The sequence below is a fragment of the Pseudonaja textilis genome, chromosome 15 (genome assembly GCF_049901715.1).
Source record: "Pseudonaja textilis isolate UNSWEBS1 chromosome 15, rPseTex1.2, whole genome shotgun sequence".
NCBI lineage: Eukaryota > Metazoa > Chordata > Lepidosauria > Squamata > Elapidae > Pseudonaja > Pseudonaja textilis.
The window spans coordinates 9,768,666-9,795,924 of NC_142004.1; the positions used below are offsets into that span (position 1 = coordinate 9,768,666).

At 46.2% G+C, this 27,259-nt stretch overlaps 1 protein-coding gene across 1 annotated transcript; it reads left to right on the forward strand.

Moving 5' to 3' along the window:
* Positions 1–27,259, forward strand: SLC15A4 (solute carrier family 15 member 4). The gene is made up of 8 exons (XM_087913469.1): positions 1–1,385; positions 8,791–9,086; positions 10,423–10,597; positions 11,767–11,856; positions 15,703–15,871; positions 17,049–17,204; positions 21,575–21,733; positions 24,140–27,259. The coding sequence occupies exons 1-8, from the start codon at positions 804–806 to the stop codon at positions 24,274–24,276; spliced, it is 1,764 nt and encodes a 587-aa protein (XP_087769595.1). The 5' UTR covers positions 1–803; the 3' UTR covers positions 24,277–27,259.

Here is a 27,259-nt window from a genome sequence, read left to right on the forward strand (position 1 = left end):
TGATGATGCTCTTGGGGGTGTGGGGGAGTCCAAAGAAATAAAGAACGAGAAGGGAAAGGCACGCAGGTTTGGAATAAAGCCGCCTCCGATCCGGACCGGCTCCGAATTGCCCCCTAAAACGCGCGCTTGCAATTCGAGTTTATTTTTGCGGCGACAGGAAAACCAGGAAGACGCCGCCTCTTTGCCACTCACGGCGGGAGGGGGAAGCCGTGAGCGACGGCGCGCGGCGGCCAATCGGCGAACGCGGCCCGGGCCGAAAGAGGCGGGCTTTAAGAACCACCTGGGCATTCCAAGCAAGGAGGCGAAGCGGCGGACGGCAGAGGCGGCGGCGGGAGGGGGAGAAGGCTCCGAGAACGGCGGCCCGAGCCAGGCTTTTCTAGCGAGTTGTGGGGAGGAGGAGGAGGGGGGGAGAGACTCTGGCGCGACTCGGAAGAGCCCCCGAAACCTGGAGATTACGGGTTCGAATCCCACTCGGGGAAGAGATTGGGTTTGGAAACGCGGGGGTTAGTTTTAAAAGTTTCGGGGTACGTGGGTTCATCCGGCTCTTGAAAGTCAGCCCCGCTTCGTTCTATAGTTTCTAAGAGGGGATCTGAGCAACCGAGGAGCTTGGAAGTTGCCTGGAGTAGGGAGGAAGGGTTGGAGGGTGCCACAATTGGGTGAGGGTAGGGGAACCCCAAAGGTTCCTGGGTCCTTAAGGGAGAGGACATTTTAGGGGGATTTAAGTAAGGATTAGGGTTAGGGGAAGATATTTTCAGTTGGGTCAAACAACAGGAGAAGTTGAGTAAGGAGTTGGCCAACCAGCAATGCAAGAGGTTGAGCCCAACGAGAGGAGCCCGCTCTTAGAGCCCAATGCCCGGTCGCCGGTCTCCTTCCCTGCGGCCAACGTCTTCCACGGACGGCGCTTGGCATGTGCCGCTGTGCTTCTAGCTGAGCTGCTGGAAAGGGTGGCCTTCTACGGCATCACCTCAAACCTGGTGCTCTTCCTCAATGGAACTCCTTACAATTGGGAGGGCGCCCAAGCCAGCCAGGCCCTCCTGCTCTTCATGGGCATCACCTACCTGGTCTCCCCTTTTGGGGGTTGGCTGGCCGACGCCCTGTTGGGCAAATTCCCCACCATCTTGGTCAGCATGGCAGTCTACCTCTTGGGCATGCTGGCTTTCCCCGCCATGGCCATCGCTCCCAGCCGCCAGTGGCTCTGCGGGGAGCTTCATCCGTGGCCCATTGAGAACTGCTCATCGCCTCTGCAGAGCAATACCACCTCCGCCCCGTGCCCGTCACCAGGAGACATGCGCTACTGTCTCATCGCCTCCTATGTCGGCTTGGTGCTGGTTGGACTGAGCGTGGGCTCCGTCAAGGCCAACATCACCCCCTTTGGAGCTGATCAGGTGGAGTAGTCTTCATTGTCTTCTTCTCTAACAAAGGGTTGGGTTGGGTTGGGTTGTCAAAGGGGCAACCAAGCCAACAGGTTGGACAGCTTCATGTCAGTCCTTAGCTGGTGATGTAGATCTTCTCAGAGATGTGGTCCCTGCCAAAACACCATAGTTAAGTAGGAAACCAGGTGGTTTCTTAAGATGGGTTCCATGAGAGGTTGGGCCATCCTTGGTTTGGGTGCTTTTATAGAAATTTCTGCACTAAATAGGGTGGGAAGATAATTAATAGCCTTCCTATGCTAGATATCGATGATCATCTTCCCCATTTCCAGACATGGCTGCAGAAGCATCTGGAAAATGGTGGCTTAGAGCACCTCTTCCAACCTGGTGGGACCCATCAACTCATAGGTTTGGCCACAATGGTCAGTTCAAAAAAGGTTGGGGTGGACAATGCTGAGTTAAATGCAGCAATGGCCTCAAATGATAGTTGGCAGCTTCTTGGCCTTCAAGCGATGAGCAGCGATTGATTTTAACAGTGAGACCCCCACCATGTCAACTCAATTCTTGTAACCTTCTGGTTTTGTGGGTGTGTTGCATGTGATGCTCAAAAGTATGGAGTTTTTCTTGGTTCTCCTTCTCACATAATCTATGGCTTTGTAGATTCTGAGATTGGCTTCCCATATCTAATCCTCATGGTAGTCGTTTCTATCAACTGTCCCTTCCTCTTTCCTTCTCCACCACCCAGTTAGTGTGTGTTGTGGAAGATTCTCAGAGTTGGTTTGAAAGACTCTTCATATTGGGAGAGACCCAAGAAAAGTAACACCAGAAGAAAAGCTACCTTTGAAATGTGGTGTGAATTGACATCTCTTCTCAAGAACATTGAGTTGGCTTTGCTCCCAAGCTTACTTGATTTGTGTGTGTGTGTGTGTGTGTGTGTGTGTGTGTGTGTGTGTCATAAGTATGTTATCTCCATAAACGAATAACCTGGGCCAGTCTACTGTTTGCTTTAGAAGAAGACAAGAAATCTAAGCTAGAGAAATTTTTGGTAGGTTCTTCTCGATTCTTCTGTCCTTCAAGGGTATCTATGGGTGAGGTCTCCTTTAACAGATACTGTTTGGGTTGGTTAGACAATGGAGGGTTAAGAAATATTTCTGAGTAGGCCAGATTTAAAATTGGAATCTTAAGCTGCTCTTTAGACCAAATTGTCCCCATTAAGGATGGATGTTTTCACAGGCCCTGAAGGTGCTTTCTCTGCCTTTTTTTGAGATACTAGTTTCTGTTTCTTGCAAGCTCATCCTTCTTCCCCAGTTTTGAAGTCTTTGAGATATGTTTACATCATTACATTTGGCTTGTTTAAGCTGTATAACTTTCTAGGTGGCTAAAATAGCTGTGGTGCTATTTTAGGATCATGGGAGTTGTAGTCACAGTCATTTTACCAGATTGGTAAAAGGAAGAGACTGACTTCCTGAAAAATGTGTACCAAACTGTTCCCCAGAGGCAGCCGGTTGTGTATACAAAAAAAAAAAAAACATTTGTGTTCTGTTGAGACAAAGAAATTGGCCTCTTATACTTCCCAGTATGCTAATATCTCTCTTTTGCTTGCCACACTGTATGGCTATATAATTCTTTCTCTGTGCTAATCGCCCTGACCTTAAATGCACACAATTGTGGCCTTGTGACCAGTCAGACACGTGACACCAAAAGAGGAAAGTTTATTCCAGAAAATGCACACAACAACTTGCCTATTGTGGGGTTGGTCCTCCAGATGTTGTTGATATGACTCTCCCCGTCAGCTGGCGAAGAGCAAGGAATTCTGGATTTGTAATTCGACAACATCTGGAAGATCTGTCTCTGCGGAAATGAAACTTGGACTTTGAGGAAACAGCATCAAAATTTGAACTTCGGAGTTGGAGAAGATTGCTGAGAAGGCCATGGACAACCAAGACAAGATCAATCAAGTCGTCAAACCGATAAATCCAGAGGTCTCACTCAAGGCACGAATGTTCAAGCTCAAATTGTCCTACTTTATGTGAAGACCTCTGGAGAAGGTTCAGATGCTAGAAAAGATGGAAGGAAAGGCAAGGAGAAGATGAGATAGATGGACTCAAGTTACAGTGACGATTGGGAGATATTTTTGAAGGCATCATTCTGGAGAAAATCTATGTAGAGAGTCAACACCAACTTCATGGCATTCAGTCAATCACAGATGAAGTCAAATTTCTGTTTCCTATCAACTTCCTCTGTTGAACTAAGATGTAAACCAGGGATGTCCAACGTTGGAAACTTTAAGATCCATGGACTTCAATTCCTAAAACTCTCTAACTAGTATGCTGGTTGGGGAACTGGGGAGTTGAAGTCCACCCATCTTAAAAACATGCTGTCTGGGAGTTGAAGTCCCCAAGGCTTAAAGCTGCCAAGATTGGACATGCCTGCTGTCAACCAAAGTTTGTCAAGACGCACCTTCATTGTTCTTCTCTCAGAAATGAATGTTATGTTTTTTTCATTTTACCTATGCTGTTTTAATTATACCTGCAAAACACAGTTACACCTTGTTCCAAATAGACAGACTTGAGCAATGCAGTGATTTCATCCCAAAGTGCTGTAAAGGAGGACTTTTTCTCATTGCTCTCCCAGCTATTTTCAAGTTCCTCTTTTAAATTGATTTGTTTCCTGTTCCTTTCTTTGACACATGGTGATTTTTTTTAAAAAAAAAATCCCAAGTAAGATTTCTCATAGTTCTGAATTCAGCTGTCATCACTGCAAGGAAATGAAACCCATCTGAAACCTAAAAATGGCAAAGGTTGAGAAGCCCAAAATCCTTCTACATCTGACCAGGGGGACGAGCGATTCTTAACTCATTATGGTCAAAGGAATCCTTGTATATTTTGCTTACTGCATATTTCTCCAGGAACTCAAAGCACGGAGTCTGTCCTCCAGTCTTGACCCCCTGCAATGAGTAGTCCTCGATTTATGTCCACAGTAGGGACCAGAAATATCATCATTAAGAGCTGCGATGGTGCAGTGGTTAGAATGCAGTACCACAGGCTACTTCTGCTGATTGCCAGCTGCCAGCAGTTTGGCAGTTCAATTCTCACCGGCTCAAGCTTGACTCAACTTTCCATCCTTCCTTCTGAGGTCGGTAAAATGAGGACACAGATTGTTGGGGGTGATATATGCTGACACTGTAAACCAACCTTCCATCCATCCATCCATGGTGTACAGAGGTTAGAATGCATCATTGCAGGCTGACTCTGCCCACTGCCAGGAATTCGATTCTCACCAGCTCAAGGTTAACTCAGCCTTCCATCCTTCCGAGGTGGGTAAAATGAGGACCCAGATTGTTGGGGGCAACAGGCTGACTCTGTAAACTGCCTAGAGAGGGCTGTAAAGCATTGTCAAACGGTATATAAGTCATAGTACTGTTGCTTTTCCTTTTCCTCCTTCCTTCCTTCCTTCCTTCCTTCCTTCCTTCCTTCCTTCCATCCATCCATCCATCCATCCATCCATCCATCCACCCACCGTGGTTCAGGGGTTAGTATGCAGCATTGCAGGCTGGTTCTGCCCACTGCCAGCAGTTCAAGTCTCACCAAGTTGAAGGTTGACTCAGCCTTCCATCCTTCCAAAGTGGGTAAAATGAGGACCCAGATTGTTGGGCGCAAGAGGCTGATTCTGCAAACCACTTAGAGGTGTGAAGCGGTGCATAAGTCTAAGGGCGGTTGCAATTAAATGATGTGGTCATTAAGGGAGGCATCACGTGACCACACTCCCATTTTACCACTTTTTTGCCTCAGTCATTAAGTGGGACATGCGACTACAACCTTCCCTTTTTTTTTTTGGACTTTGCTTGTTGGCTGGGAAGGTCATAAATGGATACCATGTGACTCCCAACACACTGCAAACACCGAACATTTGTCCCCTGGGGTATAAAATGGTCTTCTCAAGCAAGTGACCGGATTAGAAGGCCTTTAAGGCCTCTTCCAACCTTGTTATTCTAAGTAACCTAAGTAAATGCATAATCTTAAGTGCCTGGTTTATGGTCCTCCAAAATTACATCCCCCTAATCTTATTTACTGAGGGAAATGGTGGCTCAGTGGCTAAAACACTGAGCTTGCTGATCAGAAAGGTCGGTGGTTCAAATCCCTCAGTGTAACTGACTGAGCTCTTATTACTTGTCCCAGCTTCTGCCAACCTAGCAGTTCGAAAGCACGTAAAAATGCAAGTAGAAAAATAGGGACCACGTTGGTGGGAAGGTAACAGCGTTCCGTGCGCCTTCAGCATTTAGTCATGCTGGCCACATGACCACGGAGACATCTTCGGACAGCGCTGGCTCTTCGGCTTTGCAATGGAGATGAGCACCGCCCCCTAGAGCCGGAAACGACTAGCATGTATTATGTGCGAGGGGAACCTTTACCTTTTAATCTTATTTATTTCCCTGATTTTAAAACCTGGGACACTATGAAAAGACAAAGAATCCAAATTCCAGGGGACTTTCTTTCCTTTGAGTGGTTTTAAGCAAACCAGAAGAAAGAGGGCTAGGAATGAGGGCAGCAGCCCTGTTTGGTCCTCATCCAGCTGTGTTGGCATAGATTCCCGAGACCAGAAACTGGATCTTTTAATGAGGCCACGAATAAGCCCTGTTAGTTAAGGAGGTTGGCTTCATGCAAGCCGGGATGGCATCATTGAACCAAAAACACAGCAAAACAAGTCTCTGGATGATTCAGCTGGCACGGGAGGAATGTTCTGAATTTTTTATTTTCTTCCCTTTTTTTGAAAGAGAAACAGTAGTGGCTTTTCATCCGCAGCTGTGTCATAGAACAGCAGCCCCAATGAGTCATGAAAAATGGGGTTTGGGGGCCAAGGGTGTGTCCTGTGTGGATAGATATATCCCTATAACAGCTGCTGGGAAGTCAGTCCCCCCAAAACGGCGAATTATTATTCTCTGTTCTCAATGTTTCTCAACTTTGGCTGCTTTAAGATAAGTGGACTTCAACTCCCAGAATTCCTCAGCCAGCCACGGAGTTCCACCCATTTGGATGTGATTTTTCTCCTTGGTGATTCTTTGTTTAGGGTAATGATACCATGGGCGAGAAATGTAGGGCATAATATTAATTTGGAAGACTGGGAAAGAATTTGGAAAAAAAATACAAAATAACGAAATCAACAGTATATAAAGAGAATCAATACAAAATGTGTTATCTGTGGTATCTGACCCCTTTGTGATTAGCCAATATGTATCCATATTTAAGCCCACTTTACTGGAAATGAAAACAAGGGGTACTTTCTTTCATGCTTGGTGGCTTTGCCCGAAGAGTAAGAAATATTGGACAAAAATACGAACATGGATAAGAGAAATTACGAACATCCAATTAGGACTTAAGGCAGAAATCTTTTTATTGGGAATAATAAAAGGTGAATATACAAAAGAAATAAAATACTTAATTTTACATATAATTTCTGCAGTGAGGATAGCACTTGCAGTGTTTGGAAGGATGGTTGGATACCAGTAGAAAATAATCCAAAAGGTTTACGATTGCACTGAAATGGACAAACTTACCCTAAAATTAAAAGAAAAGGAAGACTCAAAATATTATACAGTCTGGGAAAACTGATATAATTGGATAAAAAATAATAGAAACCAGTGAGTAAATAAATAAGGAAGAATATAAAGAGGTTATAGTAGGAGTAATAACCAGATATATGAAATAAGTATTAGAATATTGTTTGATAAGAAAGCACCGTCCTAACTAATTTGTAATTTATACATTCTTTGTTTTTGTTTCGTTTTTTAACGATTTGTATTTTGTATTTATCTTTTTAATGTTTATTAAAGTTTTTCTAATTTAGAAAAAAAAGATATGTGGACTTCAACTCCCAGAATTCCTCAGCCAGCCATGGAGATCCACCAATTAGGATGTGGTTTTTCCCCTTGGTGATTCTTTGATTAAGATAGTGCTTTCTGCTTGCTTGTTTGTCTGGTGTCAACCCCTGCTTATCTAGTTGCCGGCTGCGGGGGAGGATGTGTTAATAAAACTGTACAGGCATGACCGTTGGAAGTTAAGACGGCACTGAAAGAAGTGACTTTAATGGCCATTTTTCACACTTAACAACGATTGCAGCATTCCCGTGGTCACAAGATCAAAATTCAGATATTTGGTAACTGGTTTTTATTTATGACGTTTTCAATGTCTTGGGTCATCTGATCTTCTTTTTTGACTTTCTGACAAGCAACTGTGTTACTAATTTAAAAACTCCGATGATTCACTTAACAACTGCCAAGAATGGTCATAAAATGGGGCAAAATTCGTGTCTTACGTAGCAACGGAAATGCTGGGCTCAGTTGTGGTTATGATTCGAGGACTACTTATATTGAGTGGATTAGAGAGGGCTGTGTAACTCTAGATCAGTTTCTCAAAGTTGGCAGCATTAAGATATATGGACTTGAGCTCCCAGAATTCCCCAGCCAGAAAAGCTGACTGGGGAATTCTGGGCGTTGATACCCACATGTCTTTATGCCACCAAGGTTGAAAACACTGGATTACAAGAATGCTACTTCATTCTTATAGGATAGAAGAACAAAATCTTGGAAAATCTGCCAAAACTTTCTTCCACCGCCTCTGATGCCAAATAGAATCAAAATGGGGCTTTCTTGAGTTTCTTTCTTGGCTGGGGGATTCTGGGTGCTGAAATCCGTTCATCCTGAAAGGTCCAAGGTTGAGAAACTCTGCTCTCCACGGACTAAAAATGGAATTCTGTTTTGCATTTCTCAGTTGCTTTTTATAGAGGCAAAGATTTGCACCTGCTCTTTCAAAGTTTGCTTCCTGAAATATCTCTGGTCTCCTTTGTATGGTATTATAAACATTATGCCTGTAAAATGTTCCCGCTGCATGTGGGATCCCCCTGTGATTGAAATGATTATTCGAGAGAGAGAGAGAATTTATAGATAGATAGATTGATTGATTAATACACACACACACACACACACACACACACACACAAGCAGGGTACCCGTGCTTCGCTATGAAACTGTGTGATCGGGCAAGTTTTGGGGGAGGAAAATAAGGAGAAAAAAATTCTGCCTCTGCCTACCCGCAATCCATCAGTATTCATCTGGCTAGCGTCCTATCCGTGTGTGTGAGAGTGGAGGGCTGTTTGGAAACTGAAACAGTATTTGCTATGTGAGCAAGGAGGAGACAGCAAGGAGCCCGGCCGTGGCTTAGCTGAACTGCATATGGAAGAGATTTCTTTTCAGGTGGGGAGCGGGGAGTAGAACTTGTTTTATTGGAGTGTGTTAATAATAATAATAATATAGGAAATACTAATGTTCCAGTGGTGATTTTGAAAAATCCTTTCTTAGCAAGCACCCAGAACTTTCCTCATATAGATTTCTTTTCCCTGGAAAAAAAATAAATGTCTCCTTTAGGTGAAGGATCGAGGTCCAGAAGCCACCCGGCGTTTCTTTAACTGGTTTTACTGGAGCATCAATTTGGGAGCCATCCTCTCTCTGGGGGGCATTGCGTACATCCAGCAGAACGTCAACTTCGCCATCGGCTACATCATCCCCACGGTTTGCATTGGCGTCTCCTTCGTGGTCTTCCTGTGTGGCCAGAGCGTCTTCATCACCAAGCCACCGGATGGCAGCGCCTTCACCGACATGTTCAAAATCCTGGCTTATTCTTGCTGTAACCGAAAACAGCCAGAGCGGTTTTCCAGCCCTAGGTAGGTATAGAAGTGAAGGCTGAGGTCTGTGTGTTTGTGTGTGTGTGTCTTGGTTGGTGTAAAAATGGGAGTCTGGTTGTGCATGAAGTTTGTGTTGCTTAAGATCGAGGGGAGGGCTCTGTTAAACCAGCTTTGTGGGGTCTTGAAAATGAATAGTCCGTCATAGTCATTTTTGCCCAGCCTTTGGCAGCTCCTTGGTTTTCTTTGGGTGTGTTTGTGGTTCTTGAAGGCCTCCAAAACTGCCCTTCAAAATTTTGATGGGCAGTTTACTCTACAATATAGCACTCCTTCCTTTCTCCTCTCTTCCCTTCCTTTTGTTTCTTTCTCTCCCTCCCTTCCTTCCTTTGTTCCTTCCTTCCTTCCCCCTTTCTCTTTGGCTTCCCTCCCTCTTTCTACTTCCTTTCTTCCCCTTCCACCCTTTCTCCTTCCTTCCCTCCCTCCCTCCCTTTCCACCCCATCATATACAGAGTATTTCAGACACTTCATGCAAGACTTTGATATTTTCCTGGGGGGGGAAAAAAACTGCCTTCAATCTGAAAGAATTTCAATTTCTGATTTGCACCCTAACCAAAAGGCAGTATTAAATCCTTCCACCCTTTCTCCTTCCTTCCTTCCCCTTCCACTCTTTCTCCTTCCTTCTTTCCTTCCTTCCCCTTCCATTCTTTCTCCTTCCCCCCTTCTTCCTTCCTTCCTTCCTTCCTTCCTCCCTCCCTTTCCACCCTTTCTCCTTCCTCCCCTCCTTCCTTCCTTCCTTCCTTCCTTCCTTCCTTCCTTCCTTCCTTCCTTCCTTCCCTTTCCACTCTTTCTCCTTCCTCCCCTCCTTCCTTCTTTCTTCTTCCCCTTCCCCCTTTCTCCTTCCCCTCCTTCCTTCCTTCCCTTTTCACTCTTCCTTCCTTCCTTCCTTCTATCCTTCCTTCCTTCCTTCCTTCCTTCCTTCCTTCCTTCCTTCCTTCCTTCCTTCCTCCCTCCCTCCCTCCCTCCCTCCCTCCCTCCCTCCCTCCCTCCCTTTCTACCCCACACCACCCCATCCTATACAGACCATTTCAGACACTTCATGCAAGCCTTTGACATTTTCCTGGGGGAAAAGAAAAACCCCGCCTTCCATCCGAAAGAAGGTCCATTTCTGATTTGCACCCTATCCAAAAGGCGGCATTAAACCTAGTCCGCCCCCCTCCCACCCTTTCTTTGAATCCCTTGAGAGTCTCCCCCTTTTGAGACCCCCTGGATATCCGGCACCACAACCGCCTTTAAAAAAATAAAAGCCCAGCTTCCAAGTCTTTGGGTGATGCAAAGCTGTGAAGGAGCCACAGAATAAATCCCCCTCTTCTTTTCCAAGGGGCTCCCAGGGGATCCTCCACCCATCTCAGCCTTCCAAGGAGAGTCTTCTGGAAGCGGCCAAGGCCTCCAATGGGGGCCCTTTCCGAGAAGACAAAGTGGAAGACGTCAAAGCTTTGGCCAAAATCATCCCCGTCTTTTTGGCTCTCATACCATACTGGACAGTCTACTTCCAGGTGAGGAAGGATGGACCCTGGTTCCGTTTGCATTTATTTTCCAGGCCGGGATTCAACCTTTTGTTTTTACTCGCGGTTCTGTTGGGCATGGCTTGGTGGGCGCGACAGGGGAACGATACCGCAAAATCTCAATTCTGACCCTACTCCAGGGGGGAAGGAAGGTTGCTGTAAAATCCCCCTTCCCTCCCCACCCCACTAACCTGCTTTCCAGCTCCGTTCTCCTGTGCAGGGCAACCCAAGGAGACCCAGCCGATCAGCTGGGACTCAACGGGAGGCAGAGAAGAGATGAGAGCGGGGCCAGTCAGAGGTGGGATTTACTGGTTCTCCAAATTTCTGCTACCGGTTCTCCAGAACTGGTCAGAACCGGCTGAATACCACCTCTGGCACAACCTATATGCAAACTGGTAGGGAAGGTGCAGCAAATTAGATATTAGCCTGATCTACATGTCTTCACTTTCCAAACAAGTTAAAGTTTCTAGTCTTCATGCATAGAAAGAAAGCTTGAGAAGGTGCCTGAGCAAAGCCAGAGGCATAAAGAAGAATTTTCTGTCCATAACTGCTGTTGGGTTGTTGTTGTTTTTTTGCAAAAACTGAGTTAACCAAGTGATTGATCTAATCCAGGGGTCGCCAACCTTTTGGACCTCAGGGACCACCAAACTCATAATTCTAGATCCCAGGGGCCACTAACCAGTTCTATGTGCGCGGCTTAAATTGTGGGTGTGGCTTGGTGGTCATGTGACTGGCTGGGCGTGGTTTGTATGTAAATATTATAAATATTTATATAAATATTGATTTTTTTTGTGTGTAAAAAAAAAAGAGCAACTTTTACCCAAGATCGGGCAAAGCAGGCAGATTGAGTTGCAAACTCTGCCCACTGCAAGCAGTTTGATTCTGAACCAGCTTGTTGACTCAGCCTTCCATCCTTCCACGTTGGGTCAAACGAGGACCCAGATTGTTGGGGGCAAGAGGCTGACTCTGTAAACCGCTTAGAGAGGGCTGGAAAGCACTATGAAGCGGTATATAAATCTAAGGGCTATTGCTGTTGCCACGAGCTGGTTGGTCAGGCTTCTGAGCCATTGACAAAGAAGGGTTCTGAGCCATTGACAAAGAAGGGTTGAACCTTCTGGGTTTTGTACACTGCTGAACAACAAATCCTCTTGACTTCACAGATGCAGACCACTTACGTCCTCCAGAGCCTCCACCTGAGAATTCCACAGTTTTCTAACAGCACCTCAAACGGCACCACAAACGCCCACACGGTGAGCCACAAAGCGAAAACAGGACAACAGAGTTGGAAGGGATCTTGGAGATCTTCTAGTCCAGCCCTCTACTCAAGCAGGAGACTCCTTAGATCAGGGCTGTTAAACTCCTGGCCTGGTGTGTGTGTGTGTGTGTCATGCACTGGCCACATGCACGCCTGGCTTAGCGAAGGGGGGAAAAGTCCCAAATATGTCACAGGGTGACACCGTGAGTTTGACACACCCCTGCCAAATGATTGTCCAATCTCTTCTTGAAAAACTCCAGGGATGGAGCACCTGCCAGCCTTACCTTATACCATCATTTTCCTTTGTAAACCAATGTTTACAACAAACTATATCCACGCACACACAGTCTTCCAGAGATGTCATGCCCCTGGTGGAATCTGATTCCAAGGGGGAGGTCGACCAGCTGACAGGGAGTGGGAGTGTGGCTCTGGTGGGTGTGGAGGAAACTGGGGAAGGGCACAATCCGACTGGGCCTTCAGAGGAAGACCCAGGCCCACCCTCTCTTCATCCTAGGGCATGCCGAGAGGAACAGAGAAGGGAGCAACATGGCTTATGGGAGAGAAAAGGGCCCTGATCCCTTTCATTAGTTACGGCTGGGAAAACAGGATTTTAAAAGGGCGTTTGCGCACTTTGGAAGCAAAGTGTGAATTATCTTTGTCAAGTCTTACCTGGGTTGCGGAGTCCTCCCAACTGTATGCATTTCGTTATCTTTTGAAGTCTGCAATTCCTCATCCTGCCCTGCCTTGTTAATTGCTGCAGCTGTGGTTTGTATTGGTTTTTATTTATAATCTATATGTACTTTGGGTTCGGATGGAATTTCTTCCCTTTAAAAACTCTTCCTGGGAGAGGTTTTTCTCCAGCTGAGGATAACTGGACATTGTGGGCCAAGTTGGAGGAATTAAAGGGACTTTACCTACTTTTGTGACTTCGTTGCTTTTGTGCCACGCACCTTTGGGTCATCACAGAGATTAACAGAGTTGGAAGGGACCTTGTAGGTCATCTAGTCCAACCCCCTGCCCAAGCAGGAGACCGTACACCATTTCTGACCAATGGCAGTCCAGTCTCTTCTTGAAAGCTTCCAGGGATGAAGGCAACTTCCAGGGATGAAGGCAACATCACTTCTGAAGGCAACTTCTGTTCTATTGCTTGACTGTTCTCCCTGTCAGAAAAATTCTCCATACTCGTGTCTTGGCCATTTCAACATTCCTGGTGTGTTTTATCCAGCATGAATATTTCATCGTTCGAGTCATCATGTTTTTTTGGGGGGTGGCGGGTCGGGGGGGAACCCATCAGAGATCCTGCTGAGACTTTCCCCCCGTTTAATTGAGACTTTTCACCCTTCGCCTCTTGAACTTTTCCGGCGATTACAGAGGAGGGAGTCACTTTCTGCAAGCGGCTAAGGGTATCTTGGTTTGACCCGGGTCAAAATCTTGCAAGGTGGAAATTTTAATGAAGAGCAGGCCATCCGCAGAAGATCTTGAAAACACGGAGAGAGGACGAGGGCTCGGTGTTTGTGTAAATAATGATTTTAGGGATGATTTCTTGCTGTGCAGATCCTGTGTGCTGATGGTTTAACCTCTGATCCCTCCTGAAAATCTCACTCTTTCGCTGCTGGTGGGTTGATGAAGACAGATCCTTAATGAGCTGTTTCTGCGTGTCAGAAAGGGAGGGGGGATTTTAATTTCTCTGCCGACAGGATTTTGTTTTTCACTTCTGAGAAGTTGGCTGGCTGGTGCCAAAGATTTAGCAGATGTTCGTTCTCCAAAGCCAGAAAGCCATAGGGGTAAAGGCGAAGTAGAACAACTTGCCTGCAGAAGTTGTGGGTGCTCCAACGCGGGAGGTTTTTGAAGAAGGGATTGGACGGCCATTTGTCTGAAATGCCATTTCATGTTTCCTGCCTGTGCTGGGGGTTGGACTAGAAGACCTCCAAGGTACCTTCCAAGTCTGCTATTCTCTTATTCTGTAAATAAAGCTGCGGTGGCACAGTGTTTAGAGTGCAGTACTGCAGGCTACTTCTGCTGATTGCTGGCTGACATCCTTCCGAGGTGGGTAAAATGAGGACCCAGATTGTTGGGGGCAATAGGATGACTCTATAAACTGCTTAGAGAGGGCTATGAAGCACTGTGAAGCAGTATATAAGTCTAAGTGCTATTGCCCTTCCTTGTTGCACAGTGGTTAGAATGCAGTACTGCCGGCTACTTCTGCTGAGTGCTGGCTGACTGCAATTTGGCAGTTCGAATCCCATCAGGCTCCAGGTTGACTCAGCCTTCCATCCTTCCAAGGTCGGTAAAATGAGGACCCAGATTGTTGGGGGCAAGAGGCTGACTCTGTAAACCGCTTAGAGAGGGCTGTAAAAATGCTGTGAAGCAGTATATAAGTCTAAGTGCTATTGCCCTTCCTTCCTTCCTTCCTTCCTTCCTTCCTTCCTTCCTTCCTTCCTTCCTTCCTTCCTTCCTTCCTTCCTTCCTTCCTTCCCTTCCCTTCCCTTCCCTTCCCTTCCCTTCCCTTCCCTTCCCCTTCTTTCCCTTCCCTTCCCTTCCATGTTGCACAGTGGTTAGAATGCAGTATTGCAGGCTAATTTTGCCCACTGCCAACAGTTCGAATCTCACCAGGCTCAAGGTTTTGACTCCGCCTTCCATCCTTCTGAGGTGGATAAAATGAGGACCCAGATTGTTGGGGGCAAGAGGCGGACTCTGTAAACCGCTGAGAGAAGGCTGGAAAGCGCTGTGCAGCAGTATATAAGTTTAATTGCTATTGCTACAGTAGGTTCTGCGCTCTCACACACATTAATCATTGCTGACATGGCGTTGAGGTTCCTCACCAAGCAACATGGTGGCTATTTGCACAGAACAGAGTTCCCGTGGTGAGGACTAGAAGGCTGAGTTGGGGGATGCTGCCTTCACCGTTGTTTCCCCACCCCAGTTCTTAACAGGCTAACAGAGTGGGAAGGGACTTCATACGTCATCTAGTCCCACCCCCTGCCCAAGCAGGAGACCCTACCCCATTTCTGACAGATGGTAATCCAGTCTCTTCTTGAAAGCATCCAGTGATGAAGCTCCCACAACTTCCGAAGGCGACTTCTGTTCCATTGGTTGATCGTTTCCACCGTCAGAAAATATCTCCTTATTTATAGGTTGAATCTCTCCTAGTTCAGTTTCCATCCATTGTTCCTTGTCTGGCCTTTGGGTGCTTTGGAAAATAGCTTGACCCCCTCCACCTCTCTGGGGCAGCCCCTCAAATATTGGAAGACTGCTCTCCTGTCTCCCCTGGTCCTTCTCTTCCCTAGACCAGCCTTGCCCAGTTCCTGCAACTGTATGTTTTAGCCTCCAGGCCTTTGATCATCTTAGATAGATTCATATTAACAGAGTTGGAAGGGAACTTGTAGGTCATCTAGTCCAACCCGCCGATGAAGCAGGAGACCCTACACCATTTCTGATCGATGGCAGCCGAGTTTCTTCTTGAAAGCCTTCAGTGTTGAAGCTCTCATGACTTCTGAAGGCAACTTCTGTTCCGTGGGTTGGTTGTTCTCAATGTCAGAAAATTCCTTATTTCCAGGTTGAATCTCTCCTTGGTCAGTTTCCATCCATTATTCCTTGTCTGGCCTTCAGGTGCTTTGGAGAATAGCTTGACCCCTTCCTCCTCCTCTCTGTGGCAGCCCCTCAGATATTGGAAGACTGCTCTCCTGTCTCCCCTGGTCCTTCTCTTCCCTAGACTAGCCAGGCCCAGTTCCTGCAACCGTTCATCGTATGTTTCAGCCTCCAGTCCCCTAATCACCCTGGTTGCTCTTCTCTGCACTCTTTCTAGAGTCTCAGCATATATATTTTTTTATATATTTTATAGTTTCCCGCAGCTTGGCTGACCATGTTTGATGCTGTCCTCATCCTTATCCTCATCCCCTTGAAAGACAAAGTGGTGGACCCCATGTTGAAGAGGAAGGGGCTCCTTCCTTCCTCGCTGAAGAGAATCGCCTTTGGGATGTTCTTCGTCATGTGTTCTGCGTTCGCTGCAGGTGAGGCACAGGATTTTGGGTTATGGAGTGCCGCCACTGGATCCTACAGGCCATCGATAGGGTGTCATGATCGACATCTCCACTCAGAAACGAGACTTTTGCCATTGGATTGCTAGGGTTGCTCTAATGAATGACTTTAGCTATTAGATTTGTTCTCATATAACGGCTGGCAAATGGGGCATTAAGTGAAGCGGTCGTTAAGTGAAACTGAGGCCACATATAGAGCTTTCCTTTGCTTTACAGACCTGCAAAGCTCATCCATACATCTTTTACTATTTGTAAAATGACTTTTTCCATCACTGTTGTAACTTTGTGCGGTTGCAAAACAAGGCTGTCACTAAATGGGAATGACCTGCCATTGGAGAACACTTTGTTTCAACCAAACAAAAGTTCCAGTGATCCTGAAATCTTCACCACTGCAATCCACCAATTGCAATTTTACTGGCCAGATGCCCTCCCTATTGCCAGTGCAGAGTTATATTCAGCAGCTAGATTCTTATCGTGCCCAGAGGGAGAAATATCTGCCTCTACCTGGGATCAAACTAGCCTATTTATCTTATCTATCATCCACACATCCACCCATCTATCTCTTATCTATCTATCTATCTATCTATCTATCTATCTATCTATCTATCTATCTATTTACCTCTCTGTCTGTCTGTCTATCATCATCCTCTTTTAACAACCCCAAAATCCCTTGCGGGGTGAAGTCTGGGCAACTGAATGGAGCTGAGTGTTTACTGGCCGGATGCCCTCCCTATTGCCAATGCAGAGTTATATTCAGCAGATAAATTCTCATTGTGCCCAGAGGGAGAAATATCTGCCTCCTACCTAGGATTGAACTCACAGCCTCCTGATTGTGAGGCAAGAGCTCCACCTCTAGGCCACCACACACCACCCTTTTGGGGGTGGGGGGTGGGGTCCCTGTTACAGGGCGCTAAACCCCTCGTAATTCTCTTTCGGATGGCTCGGATGAGACTTGCACGCTTGATCCTAAACAGGGTCACCCGTCAGGGCAAGCGCCGTGGGTAGGTTGCAAACGTTGCGATCCAAAGCGCAATGCTTTGCAGACGCGTGCGCGAGCTCAGGAAACAACGTGGCGGAAATGCGCAGGTGGAACGATCCGACGGGGTGTTGCCGATTGCGAGTCATTTCCTGTGCGTTTTTCCCTTCCTAGGAATATTGGAAAGCGACCGGCTGAGGAGGGTGAAGACCAAGACGATCGATCAGAAGATTGGGACGGCCGTCTACCACGCGGCCGACATGTCCGTCTGGTGGCAGGTCCCTCAGTATATTCTGATCGGAATCAGCGAGATCCTAGCCAGCATTGCAGGTGGGTTCGCCGCGTCGCGAGGGAGACAGGAAAACAGGCCCCGTTTAAGCCTCTTCGTTTGGTCTTATCGTTCCTTAGCCTAGAAGACACGGGATTGCGAATCTCAATCCTTGGAGAATCTGAGCAGAAAATCCAGGGCCCATTGGCTCGATCCTGAGCTATTGTTGGTTTAGATAGTTTCCACTGAGTAACCAAATTGGCTGCTGCGGCCCCCTCTTCCTCCCCCTCCCGCTCCTCCTCCTCTTCCTCCTTTTTTTCACAAACCTCACTCTCTTCTAGCACTGATGATGTTCCCCAGTTGGGTCATGAAATGTCTGCAAGAAAACAAACCAGCTCAGTGAGCACTAAGACCTCACAGGTGGTCATCATCTCCTCCTCCTCCTCCTCCTCCTCCTCTTTTCCACAAACCCCACTCCATTCTAGCACTTGATGATGTTCCCCAGTTGGGTCATGAAATGTCTGCAAGAAAACAACCAAATTCAGAAAACATCAAGGACCCCACAGTTTTCCTCCTCCTCCTCCTCCTCCTCCTCCTCCTTTTTTCCACAAACCTCACTTCCTTCTAGTATTGATGACGTTCTCCAGTTGGGTCTGCAAGAAAACCGCAAACCTCAGAGAGCCCCTGAGTGATCCTTCGTACACTTATTTACATTTATTTATAGTTAATTTCAGATTTCCAGTCTCCTGTGGGTTTGGGGCCCATAAAACCCCAGGTCTAAGGTGTCAATGCAAACTACTTACAAACTACTATTGGCCCAAGCCAGGATTTAACTCAAGGGAAGCAGTCTGGTTGTTGGACGGTCTCTAGGCTGTTCTTGGTGGGTTTTTAGAAAATTCCTGGTCCAACAAGGATGTTGGGGGGCCCCCTTTCCTGGTGCATAACTATCCAGGCTGATAACCGGCGGTTGATTTTCTTTCTCTCTCTATTCCTCTCCTCCCTCCCAACTTTCCTGGGTGCAACCTGCAAATGGGAGGTATGTGCGTGGCCATAAAATCTCATTTTCTGCTCCGTTTCACACACATTTTGGGTTCATTAGGAGGAAAAAAAAAAAAAAAAGCTGCCAGCCTCTTACTGTTTCGCGGAGCCCTCATTCCGCCTCGTCTTCTAATTAAATCAGAGCCGCGTTCTCACCGTGGGAGCCCAACCAGTTCTGATAAGTTTGGTTTCTCTGGGGTCCTTTTTGCTAGCAGAGACAAACTCGCCTCCAAGTTTTACGGGCGTGAGTTGGGCGCTTTTGAGTCTAGAAGCCAAATGTAAACCGAGGAGCACCTGGGAGAAAGATGCCAGATGAAGGCCCGGTGAAGACTAGTTCCAACATTCAGAAGGACAGTTTGCTCTAGTGGTGAAGCCGCCAGGCTAGAAAACGGGAGTCTGTGAATTCTAGTTCCGCCTTAGGCATAAAAGCTGGCTGAGGGCCAATCACCAGGAGATGGCGAGTTCTAGTTCTGTCATAGGCATGAAAGCCAGCTGGATGACTTTGGGGCAATGACCAGAAGACTGGAAGTTCTGGTCCCATCTTAGGTATGAAAGCCAGTTGGATGACTGGGCAAATCATGAGGAGACCGGGAGTTCTAGTCCTGCCTTAGGCATGAAAGCTGGCTGGGTGATTGTGGCCCATTACTAGGAGACTGGGAATTCTAACCCCACTTTAGGCATGAAAGCCAGCTGGGTGACTTTGGGCCAATCACCAGGAGACTGGGAGTTCTAGTCCCGCCTTAGGCATGAAAGCCAGCTGGGAGACTTTGGGACAATCATCAGGAGACTGGGAGTTCTAGTCCCGCCTTAGGCATGAAAGCCAGCTGGGAGACTTTGGGCCAATCACCAGGAGACTGGGAGTTCTAGTCCTGCCTTAGGCATGAAAGCCAGCTGGGAGACTTTGGGGCAATGACCAGAAGACTGGAAGTTCTGGTCCCATCTTAGGCATGAAAGCCAGCTGGGAGACTTTGGGACAATCATCAGGAGACTGGGAGTTCTAGTCCCGCCTTAGGCATGAAAGCCAGCCGGGAGACTTTGGGACAATCATCAGGAGACTGGGAGTTCTAGTCCCGCCTTAGGCATGAAAGCCAGCTGGGAGACTTTGGGACAATCACCAGGAGACTGGGAATTCTAGTCCCGCCTTAGGCATGAAAGCCAGCTGGGAGACTTTGGGACAATCACCAGGAGACTGTGGAGTTCTAGTCCTGCCTAAGGCATGAAAGCCGGCTGGGTGATTGTGGCCCATCACTTAGGAATCTGAGAATTCTAGTTCCACCTTAGGCACGGACTTTGGGCTGGTCCCTCTCTCTCAGCCCAACTCGCTACTCAAGTTTGTTGTGGTGGGGAAAATAGGAGGTGGAAGATGTGTTGGATCTTCTCACCACCTTGAGTTAGTCATAAAGATTGATGAGCGCCGGGTCGGAATAAATAAATAAACCCCTGATTTGCAAAGGGGCAAATCTCCCTAAACTAGGAACGTGCAACCTTTGAGTGTTGTGTCTCTTTTTCTCTGTGTTGCTCGTTCTAAAACTGTGAGCGGTACACAAGCACAATTGCACTGCTGGTATTTAGGTTTCATTAAAATTCAGTACAACAGCTGCCCTTATTTTCCAGTCGTAACATTGAATTATTTTTCCCCTCTGGACACATTTGAAATGGCAATTGGGCCATTTGCTCGAGAGGCCTCCAGAGGCACCTTTAAGGCTTAGTGGTGCATGTGTGTGTGTGTGTGTGTGTGTGTGTGTGTGTGTGTGTGTGTGTAGACAGAATTGGGGATGGGGCATTCAGATTTTGAATTCTGGACAGAGAACAAAACTTTCTCGTTCCTTATTCTTGGGTTCCTTTCAGTTTGGGAACAAGCCACGTTCTTGTCCTCTCTTCTCCGGGATGATTCGAATTTAGAAAACGAGGATTTTGCTTCTCTCTGAGTTCTGGAGAGGCCTCGATTGGGAAAGAGAGCTCGTTTTTGGAGGCCATCAAATCAATGGATCGACGGCTCTCCTCCAAGTCTCTAACTTGGTTAGTTGTGGCTGTGTGTTGACCACGAGAGGGCAGAATTTTCAGAGGTTTGGGATGCAGAGAGAATAAGAATGGAGTGGAATGGAATAGGAATGGGAATGGGAATAGAATAGAATAGAATAGAATAGAATAGAATAGAATAGAATAGAATAGAATAGAATAGAATAGAATAGAATAAGAAAGGGAGAGGAGAGAATGGAATGGATTGGAATGGAATTGAGATGGAAATAGACTAGAGTATAATAGAATGGAATGGAATGGAATAGAAGGAGGAGAAGGAGAAAAAGAAGGAGAAAGGGAGAAGAAGGGAAGAATAGGAATAGAATAGAACAGAACAGAATAGAAGGAGAAGGAGAAAGGGAGAAGAAGAGAAGAATAGGAATAGAATAGAATAGAATAGAATAGAATAGAATAGAAGGAGAAAGGGAAAAGGAGAGAAGAATAGGAATAGAATAGAATAGAATAGAATAGAATAGAATAGAATAGAATAGAATAGAATAGAATAGAATAGAAGGAGAAAGGGAGAAGAAGAGAAGAATAGGAATAGAATAGAATAGAATAGAATAGAATAGAATAGAATAGAATAGAATAGAATAGAATAGAATAGAATAGGGAGAAGGAGAAAAGGAGAAGAGAAGGAGAAGAAGGAGAAAGAGAGCAGAAAATGGAATTGAACAGAACAGAACAGAATGAGGAGAAGGAGAAAGGAAGAAGCAGAGAAGAACAGAACAGAACAAAATAGAATTGAGTTGCAAGGGACCTTGGAGGTCTTCTAGTCCAGCCCCCTGCTCAAGCAGGAGAACCTATAGTGCCATTCCAGACAAATGACTGTCCAGTCTCTTCTTAAAAGCCTCCAGTGATGAAGAACCCACAGTTCCTGGAGGCAAGTTCTATTGCACTGGTTAATCGTCTTCCCTGTCAGAAAGTTTCTCCTCAGTTCCAGGTTTCTTCTCTCTTTGATTAGTTTCCATCTGTTGCTTCTTGTCCTCTGGTGCTTTGGAAAATAAATTGGCAAAACTTGCTCAGTGTTTTCGGCCTGGCGCTTTCATTTTTTGACATCAGAGGCTGCCACATTGTTGAATTTCCAAGCGCAAATGCCAAAAACGTCCTTGTTCAATGGCGAGAACGCCACAAGAGAATAAAATCTCCAGTACAAATGAATTAAAAGGCAAATAAATTTTAAATGTCCCCAAATCCATTGCTTCACCACCGTCTTGAGAGCGACTTAGGTTTTACGCCTAGCACTACAACTCCCAATGAAATTAAGCAGTGGGAGATTTGAGGCACAGAAACAGCAACAAACTTGACTTGTCAAGTTAGCTTGTGAATTAACCATGGTTTGTTTGTCTGTCTGTGTCTTCTCTTTGTGTTCCAGGTTTGGAATTTGCCTATTCTGCGGCTCCAAAATCGATGCAAAGTGCAATTATGGGCCTCTTCTTCTTTTTTTCTGGAATTGGGTCCTTCGTGGGCTCGGGACTCTTGGAGTTGGTTTCCCTCAAATCAATCGGTTGGATGAGCAACCACACGGATTTGGGTCAGTTATTTCTATTGGCTTGGATTTTTCTTTTTTTAAAAAAATATGCAGGCAGAAAACCATATTCATTCAGGTTTACCTTTTAGCGAACACTGATCCCAATGTTGGTGGTGGGTCAAGGAGACTTTATAATAAACACATTCTCCTCTGAAATTTAGTGGTTCTCCAAGATTTCAAAGAAGAATGTGCTCCTCAACTTATGTCCCCAGGAATCCTCAACTTACGACCATGGAAGACAGTTGTTCTCCAAGATTTCAGAGGAGAATATGTTTATTACAAAGAGTCCTGGACTTATGGCCATGGAAGACAGTGGTTCCCCCAAGATTTCAGAGGAAGATGTGCTGGAGAATCTTGGAGAACCACTATCTCCCATGGATGTAAGTCAAGGACTACCCTATAATAAACATGTTTTTCTCTGAAATCTTGGAGAACAACTGTCTCCCATAGTTGTAAGTCAAGGAGTTTATTGCAAAGAGTCCTTCGACTTACATCATGGGAGATAGTGGTTCGCCAAGATTCTCCAGCACATCCTCCTCTGAAATCTTGGGGAACCACTATCTTCCATGGCCATAAGTCAAGGACTCCCTATAATAAACACATTCTTCTCTCAAAACTTGGAGAACATCTGTCTTCCAATGGTCATAACTCAAGGGCTACCCACTATAAATACTTTCTTTTCTGATATCTTGGGAAACAACTATCTTCCGTGGTCATAAGTCGAGGATTCTCTATAATAATCACATTCTTCTCTGAAATCTCAGAGAACCACTGTCTCCAAGTCCTCTACTGCAAGGAGTCCTTTGACTTACAGCCATGGGAGATAGTGGTTCTCCAAGATTCTCCAACACATCCTCCTCCGAAATCTTGGGGGAACCACTGTCTTCCATGGCCATAAGTCCAGGGCTAACCATAATAAACATATTCTCCTCTGAAGTCTTGGAGAACCACTATCTCGTGGTGAAGAAGCTGGGTGAGGGCCAACTTAGTAGCGTGGGAGCATCCTACCTCACTAAACAAGCCCATGGGGACTTTTTGGGGTCGGGGGGGCAGCATGAAAGTTCTCAGGACCATCTTGAATCAAGCAAGAAACGGATTCAGCAAGGCCAGCCTTACAGCCGATGGGCAATTATTTAACCCAATGAATGGATCCGTTTTCTTCCATCCCTTCGCCATTTGTGATGTTGGCTGAAGTCCTCTCCTTCACGGAATCTGCGAGAGCCTGAAATTACCAGCCTGCAGTTCCTCTAAAACGATTAAAATTAGTTCTGCCTTGTGAGCGAGAGGAAAAGATTTTTATGGCATTCACACCGTGATCCGTAAAAAAAGTGGGGTGCGTGGAAAGGCAGCCTTTTAAGCTCCTGTGCTTTTCAGGGGATATATCTATATCTATATCCTGTTTTTAAGCGTCAGGCGGAAGAGCGTTTGGTGTGGCTCTCGCTTCCAATTTTTTAAAAATGGGTTTAATTGAATTAATGCTTGCAAAGAAAAGAGGCTTTGCCTTGACACAGGGGTATTGCAGGCGAGCTAACAAAATGCAGATATGTTTCTTAAGCAACCGAAATGCTTAATACATTTTGATTGGGCTGAAAGGGTCTGATTTGGCTATAAATGTCAGGAAATCAATAGCTTCCTTCTCCCTCCCTCCCTCTCTCTTTCTCCTTCCTTTGTCTCTTTCTTTCCTTTCTTCTTAACTTCCTCCCTCCCTCTTTCTCCTTCCTTCCTTTGTCTCTTTCTTTTCTTTCTTTCTTTTTCTTTTTCCTTCCTTCCTTAACGTCCTCCCTCTTCCTCCTTCCTTCCTTTGCCTCTTTTTTCTCTTTCTCTTTCTTTCCTTTTTAACTTCCTCCTTCCCTCCCTCTTTCTCCTCCCTTCCTTTGTCTCTTTTTCTTTCTTTGCTTCCTTCCTTCCTAACTTCCTCCCATCCTCTTTCTCCTTCCTTTGTCTCTCTTTCTCTTTCCTTCTTAACTTCCTTCCTCCCTTTCTCCTCCCTTCCTTTACCTTTCTTTTTCTTTCTTTTCTTCCTTCCTAACTTTCTTCCTCTTTCTTTCTTTCTTTCTTTCTTTCTTTCTTTCTTTCTTTCTTTCTTTCTTTCTTTCCTTCCTTCCTTCCTTCCTTCCTTCCTTCCTTCCTTCCTTCCTTCCTTCCTTCCTTCCCTTCCCTTCCTTCCTTCTCTTCTCTTTCTCTTTCTCTTTCTCTTTTCTTTCCCTCTCCTCTCCTCTCCTTTTTTCTTTCTTTCCTCATAGCTGTACACCTTACTTAGGTGAGTCCCGACTTTCACCTTAAATCATACCCCTTTCCCCCTTTAGGACACGTCCTAACTTCCCTGGCTCCATCCACAGACTAAAAAGGAATATATTTGCTTCTTTTGGGTCCGCTGCTTAGCCCGTCTTCTCGCTTTTTTCCTGGCAGGTAACATCAACGGTTGCCATTTAAACTACTACTTCTTCCTCCTGGCGGTGATCCAGGGGGTCACCCTGCTGCTTTTCCTCATTGTGTCAGTCAAATACGACCGCCAGAAGTCAAGGACTAACGCCGGACGGACTTGATGGGGGACCGTAAACGGAAGACGAGACGGAAGTCCGAGGGGATCAGGAGATGGGGCTGACCCATTTTTATTTTGACTTGCATGATTTTGACTTCTAGGTTGGCCCCCCCACCCCACCCTCCCTGCTTTTAAACCCCCTCCCCCACCCACCCCCGCCCGCTAAAGCAGAGAGTGCCTTATACTAGCAAACTAATTTTTACAGGCTGCGTCCTGTGATGTAGGCCGGATATGATCAAAGGTGTCCAGGTTTCTCCGATGCTGTTTTTCCCCAACCCGTCTGCTCAAGCTACCAAGTCACATCTGAAAACCCGAAATAATGAACCCGAGAAGCGTTTCAATTTCCCTTCCGGCGTGACAGACCGCGCAACGCGGAGTGCCTTCGCGAGATCACGTCAGATCCCGCCTTGGAAATGACGACTTTCTCCCGTTGGACGCCTTTCGGAGGTTCCTAGGTCAAAGGTGCGGACCTCAAAAGTCAGGTTTGTTGAGTGGCTGTGCATCGAAACTTCTCTCTCACGCACATATGAACACACCGGTAGTCCACAGGGGTAGGACTCCAAAGCTCTACCAACGACTCTGGCATTATGGCTGGGGATCATAGGTCTTTTAGTCCAAAGTACGAAGAGTTCTAGTTAGACAGGGATGAAATAAAAGCATATTTTTAAGCTACTGTAGGTTTTGGGAGATGTTTGGTTTGGTTTTATTTGGGAGTGTGAAACTGTGTTTGGTGTGATATTTTTGCCTGTTTCCTGACCCTCGCTCCCTCCCTCCCTCTATTCTTTCCTTCCTCTTTCTCCTCCCTCTTTTTCCTTCCTTCCTCCTTCCCTCCCTCCCTATATTCTTTCTTTCCTTCCTTCCTCTTCCTCCTCCCTCTTTTTCCTTCCTTCCTCCCACCCTCCCTATATTTCTTCTTTCCTCCCTTCCTTTCCTCCCTCCCTATATGCCTGCCTGCCTTCCTTCCTTCCTTCCTTCCTTCCTTTCCTTCCTTCCTTCCTTCCTTCCTTCCTTCCTTCCTGTCTTCCTTCCTGCCTGTCTTCCTTCCTTCCTTCCTTCCTTCCTTCCTTCCTTCCTTCCTTCCTTCCTTCCTGTCTTCCTTCCTGCCTGTCTTCCTTCCTTCCTTCCTTCCTTCCTTCCTGTCTTCCTTCCTGCCTTCCTTCCTTCCTTCCTTCCTTCCTTCCTTCCTTCCTTCCTTCCTTCCTTCCGTGTTTTTTTAATGACATATGGGTTTAAATCAGAGATGAATATTCAGGTAAAGTTCTCAATTCCTCATCCACTCGTGTTTTCCAAGTTGTCTCGGCCACAACCTTGACTCGGCAACCCTTTTATCCAACTCTTTGCACTGAATTTTAGAGTCACTGGAGGGAAGAAACTTTGCCTGTTTTTTTTTTAAAAAAAAATCCTGAGAATTGCTCTTTAATTCTTAAGCGGGAAAGGCCGGCCGACCTTCTCTTCTCTTTTAAAAATATCAAGTATCTTCCTTTAAACTTGTTTACAAAAACCTTGTGATGTGAGCCTGTGTAAATAAACTTCAAAAAAAAGGTTCGTCTCCTTATTTTCTCTCCAAATTCAGTCATTATTTTTTTTTCATCCTTGTTTAGCAACCACAACGAGAGTGGCGACTTGGTTGTTTAGTGAAATGAAACCCAAACACAGCTTAGGGGACTGGAGGATAAAACATACGATGAACGGTTGCAGGAACTGGGCCTGGCTAGTCTAGGGAAGAGAAGGACCAGGGGAGGCAGGAGAGCATCTTCCAATATTTGAGGGGCTGCCCCAGAGAGGAGGAAGGGGTCAAGCTATTTTCCAAGGCACCCGAAGTCCAGACAAGGAATAATGGGTGGAAATCAAGGACCAAGGAGAGATTCAACCTGGAAATAAAGAGACATTTTCTGACAGTGACAACAATCAACCAATGGAACAGAAGTTGCCTTCAGAAGTTGTGGGAGCTTCATCCCTGGAGGCTTTCAAGAAGAAACTGGACTGCCATTTATCAGAAATGGTGTAGGGTCTCCTGCTTGGGCGAGGGGTTGGACTAGATGACCTACAAGGTCCCTTCTCATTCTATTAATCTGTTAATCCCAACTGTGCTTACCATCTTCCTTCAACTTTGCTTTGCTTGGCGGACCTGCGAAGGTCATCAGCGCGAGGACTGGTGGCAAAGTTAACTTTTTTCACCTCCCATCACTATTAAAGGTTGCTGTGCAAGGCAGTCGCTAAACACAGACAACCTGAAATTTTCCTGGGATCAGATTCCTCCCTCTGATCCCAGGGATAATGTGAGCCTTGCAACGTTTTGCACCATTTTGCTCTCTGGGTGCGTAAATATGTCGAGATCCATTTATTTGCAATCCTGGGGATGATTTTTACCCAAAGCAGGTTTTCTTGTAAAGATTTGCTATGTTCTGGATTGGTCTCTTTCCCCGCTTCTCTTCCCCTGAAAGCCTGACCAATTAACTTTATGGCTAATTAAAGAAATACCTTGGCAATGCATCCTTGATGCTTTTGGGTTCAGTGGCTGATTTAATGTAGCAGAAACACCGTTCTGCCTTTCAAGTCCTTTTTTCTGGACTGCTAATCATTTACGGGGAAATAAATCAAGCAAGGCAGAACTTTTTGGGATCCATCGGCCACAAACCAAAGAACGGAGGCACCTCCTGAAGGCACCGTTTCAAAATGCTTCCATTGTAGGAGCTGTGGTGGTGCAGTGGTTGGAGTGCAGTACTGCAGGCTACTTCTGCTGCCTGCCGGCTGCCTGTAATTTGGCAGATCGAATCTCACCAGGCTCAAGGCTGACTCAGCCTTCCTTCCTTCCTTCCTTCCTTCCTTCCTTCCTTCCTTCCTTCCTTCCTTCCTTCCTTCCTTCCTTCCTTCCTTCCTTCCCAGTGGTTAGAATGCAGTATTGCAGGCTAACTCTGCCCACTGCCAACAGTTCAATTCTGAGTGGCTCAAGGTTGACTCAGCCTTCCCTCCTTCCGAGGTGGGTA